Source organism: Notolepis coatsorum, assembly GCF_963971535.1.
Source record: "Notolepis coatsorum genome assembly, chromosome: 14".
NCBI classification, from domain to species: domain Eukaryota; kingdom Metazoa; phylum Chordata; class Actinopteri; order Aulopiformes; family Paralepididae; genus Notolepis; species Notolepis coatsorum.
In genome coordinates this window covers 3,060,214-3,064,737 of record NC_140178.1, presented here as the reverse complement: position 1 = coordinate 3,064,737, position 4,524 = coordinate 3,060,214, and the positions used below count along the sequence as shown (strand labels likewise).

The 4,524-nt window shown below is 49.2% G+C and overlaps 1 protein-coding gene across 1 annotated transcript; it reads right to left on the bottom strand.

Annotated features, from left to right (window-relative positions):
- Window positions 1-2,916: 2,916 nt before the first annotated feature.
- On the bottom strand, window positions 2,917-3,903 carry hs3st4 (heparan sulfate (glucosamine) 3-O-sulfotransferase 4; the record flags this gene model as incomplete). The annotated part of the gene is made up of 1 exon (XM_084328317.1): window positions 2,917-3,903. Exon 1 carries the CDS (start codon window positions 3,853-3,855, stop codon window positions 2,917-2,919), a length of 939 nt encoding a protein of 312 aa, XP_084184443.1. The 5' UTR covers window positions 3,856-3,903.
- Window positions 3,904-4,524: the final 621 nt, after the last annotated feature.

Below are 4,524 nucleotides of genomic sequence, written 5' to 3'. Positions count from 1 at the left end.
GGTGTGTTGTCGGGCCTTACAAATACATTTGATTTGAACAGAGAGAGTCAGGTGTCCCCCTGCACCCCCCCCCCCCCCCCCCCCCCCCGCCCCTCTATGGCGAGCTGCCAGGGCTGGACTTTTGGACGTGAACTTTGTGCTGCACTGTATACGTGTCCCCAACCACTTTGCACTTTATTGTCTTATCGTTGTCTCACTGTTCTGTCCTGTTTTGCACTTTATTATTACTATTTATTATTATGTTGTTCTTATTTGTGAAGAAAATAATGCACTGAAATATCTAATCACGTTCCATTTGTATTAGGGATGCTCGATATTGGCTTTTTTACCGATACCGATATTGTCCAACTCTTAATTTCCGATACCGATATCAACCGATATCACATTTTAATGCTGATATCGGCCGATAATATCGGTAAGCCGATAATATCGGACATAATTTCTATAGAAATGTAAAAAAATAAAAAATAAAAAAAAATTGAAAACCGATACCGATATTTTACGATATCACATTTTAATGCCGATATCGGCCGATAATATCGGTAGGCCGATAATATTGGACATCCCTAATTTGTATATACACTATGGTTACCTACCGGGAGGAGGTTGAGGTACTGGAACGCTGGTGCCAGGACAACAGCCTGCTCCTGAACATTGGTAAAACCAAGGAGCTGATCGTGGATTTTAGGAGAAAACAGCAGGGGACACACACCACTAGGATAAACGGGGCTACCGTGGACAGGGTGAGCAGCTTTAAGTACCTGGGGGTCCACATCTCAGAGGACCTGACATGGACAACACACATAGACTCAGTCGTAAAAAAAGGCGAAGCAGCGCCTCTACCACCTGAGACAGTTAAGGAAGTTCAGAGTATCGGGGAAGATACTCCAGTCCTTCTACTCCGGAGCTGTAGAGAGCATCCTGACCGGAAACATCACTGCCTGGTATGGGAACAGCACGGCACAGGACAAGAAGGCCCTACAGAGAGTGGTGCGCTCAGCTGAGCGTACCACGGGTATTGCACTACCACCCCTGCAGGTCTTATATAACAAGAGGTGCAAATCCAGAGCCTGCAGAATAATGAAAGACCCTCACCACCCCAACAACAGCCTGTTCAGGCAAACGCCTGCGCACACCAGCAACTAGGACAGAGAGACTTCGGCTCAGCTTCTTCCCCCAGGCCATCAGAGCCCTGAACACTGAACTCTCCACACACAAGCACACATGAGCACACACACAACACACACACACTGTATACGCTCACACACTAGCAGTCACTTTAGCATGAACACACACACACACATGCTGCACACGCTCACACTCAACGGTCACTTTACACAAAAGGTCACTTAAAAAAATAAAAATAAAAAAGAACGGGAGTGGTACTTGTATAGTAATAGATGGATATAGCAAGCTAGCATAAGGACACATAGTATAACTGTAGATTGTATAGTGTAGCATTGTATAGTAGTGTACATAAGACCCAGTGCCTCATCCGTAGCTAACAGTGTATTGCACTATCACAGGACCTTAGCATGTCTTCATGTCTTACCATGCTTTTTGTAAACTTTATGTACATTATACCCGTTATGTCTTATTCTTATTACTTGTATTATTGCACAAATGTCTTATTCTTATTACTTGTATTATTGCACAATCGCTGCGGGCATGACCTCCCGCATTTCACTGTATGCTTGTATGCCGTGACAAATAAAACTCTTGACTTGACTATACACTATGGTGAATAGAGAAATCTGAATCTGAATCTCAATGAGACTCATGCATGTACTCTACTGTATTATTATAACACCGTCTTCAACAGGGCGCTGCTTGCACCGTGTTTGTTTTGTGTCCAATGTGTTGTGTAGAACACGGTCACCTTGGCCTCGACCGGCAAAGAAAGCACTGAAGGAATCTGGAGCCAAACAAAACCGTGGAACTCGGAGTGGAAACTATATAGGAAAAAAATATACAAACAATGAGTCCAAGACCTTCGACACACACCTCTGCTGAAGACCGAGTCAGACTATACATATTTTGAAATCCATGGAGATCCAAGTTATTGCACAAAACCACGAGAGGTGTGTGTGTGTGTTTGTTTGCTTGTTTGTTTGTGTGTGTGTGTGTGTGTGTGTGTGCGTGCGTGCGTTTGTGTGTGTGTGCATACGTGTGTGTGCATACGTGTGTGTGTTTGTGTGTGCGCATGCACGTGTGTGTGTGCGTGCGGGCGTGTGCGTGTGTGTGTGTTTGTGTTTGTTTGCGTGTGTGTGTGTATGCGTGTGTGTGTGAGTGTGTGTGTGTGTGTGTGTGTGTGCATGCGGGCGCGTGCGTGTGTGTGTGTGTGTTTGTTTGCGTGTGTGTGTGTATGTATGCGTGTGTGTGTGTGTGTGTGTGTGTGTGTGTGTGTGTGTGTGTGTGTGTGTGTGTGTGTGTGTGTGTGTTTGTGTGTGTGTGTGTGTGTGTGTGGGTCACAGCTAGAGGTCCCTCTGTATGACACACTGCCTCTCAGTTCTGAGCTGCTAACGGGATCAACGTGGATCCATGACGAGGTGAATAAGAGGCTGTACTATAGTACCTTGTTACCTGTCAGAATACAATACGAAATACATTTCCCGTGAAGACTGTAACTGATTCACTATAGGTCTCTACACTATAGACGTAGCACGATGGAGGTCTGCTGCGATTACGCTTATGTATATCTATGTGTTTATCTATTTAGTTTACACCTTGGTTTCGTTCCTGTACAACAAAATTGCGGAATTCTCCATGATAAAGTGCATTTCCTTTAGAGTAACAGTGGCTATAACAGTTGAACAGCAGATTATTATTATTCATATTATGATCAATATGAAAGACACACTCGTTGTGATCACCAATAAAGCACCCGCGGCGGGGTCTCGAACAACAGAGAACATTCTAGAAGACAGGATGAAAAAGAAAAGAAGCGGGAAGAGAGCTCGCGCACCTGTACCAATCCAGACCCCTCTCGTAGTTCCGGTCGAAGAAGTGCGGTTCGTTGCCCACGGCTCTCACGTCCGGGTGCACGCGCAGCGCCTCCAGCAGAGCCCGCGTGCCGCCCTTCTTCACGCCGATGATGATGGCCTGGGGAAGTTTCTTCTCCCCGCCGTAATCCGCGGTAGTGGTGCAGTTGTTCACCCGCGCGACGCTGTCGCTGTCCGTGGTGCTGAACTCCTGCCCGCGCGCTTCCCGCCTCTCCACCATGAACTCCTGCCCGCGCGCTTCCCGCCTCTCCACCATGAACTCCTGCCCGCGCGCTTCCCGCCTCTCCACCATGAACTCCTGCCCGCGCGCTTCCCGCCTCTCCACCACCATGAACTCCTGCCCACGCGCTTCCCGCCTTTCCACCATAAACTCCCCGCGTGCTTCGCGCCTCTCCACCATAAACTCCCCGCCGCGCGCTTCCCGCCTCTCCACCACCAGCAGCGGCCCGGTGCGGTACACGGTGGTCGGAGACGACGCCAGCAGCACCTTCCCGTTCGCGGTCCTTTGTTGTGGTACGGTCTCCTCGACATGCTCCCCCGCCGCGACGCTCGTGTCCTCCGGTAGCCGCCGGTCCTCCTCCTCCCGGTAACCCGCCCGGAACGACGTGGGGTAAAGTTTCTCCCGTAAGGTCACAAAAGTTGTCTCCTCCGTCACCACCAGCCCCAGGCGATCCGCGCCGCCATAGGTGTTCTCCTGCACCGGGAACTGCAGCGCGCCGTAGCAGCTCACCAGGCTGTAGAACAGGTAGGTGACCGAGAGGGAGAGGGTGAACATGAAGAGGATCTTCCGGGGCACTTTATTAGAGGTGAAAACCGTCGTGGTGCCGGCGGGGGAGGAGGACCAGAATGCCATCTCTTCTGATAGCAGCAGTGATCCCCTCTTCAGAAGAGAAGTGGCCAGACATGTTTCCGTCCCAAGTCTTGCATGGACACCCTCCTCAACAAACAAATAATCTGTATCTCCACTATATCTCAGCAGCCTTTATCGCTCCGGCTGGACCGCTGCACCTGCACGCTGCGTACCACCACCGGGGCCGGACCGCGGCTCCTCCGACGACCAACCGCCGCCAAACCGCATATTTATAATGTAGAGAAAGGGACAGTATTATACTGTCAGTATAGGAGGAAGGAGAAGAAATCAGATCGTTAAAATATCCACGTCCCTTCTTCTTCCTCGCCGCGAGTATCGATTTATTTATCCCGACGTTGACAGACTTATGTCACAATTTATTGGACTGAAGTTGCAGCTTATTTGAAAAGGCTGTGGTGGCGTCCTTCCAGATGAGCAGCCGTTGAACTGGGTGATGGACGAAGTCTTCTTGGCATCTTCTTATGTGGTGGGTGGGAAAAGGAGAAAACGGGGAGCAGAGGAGGATACAGGCATTATATATTATATAAAGGTGCAAATCACGTCTTCTTCAAAACACACCAACTGCTTCTCCCAACACCCTTATCCGTGTATATCCACCTCGACAACCCAAAGAGCCGTTGGATTTTCAAAAGCCGCCAATTACACACGAAA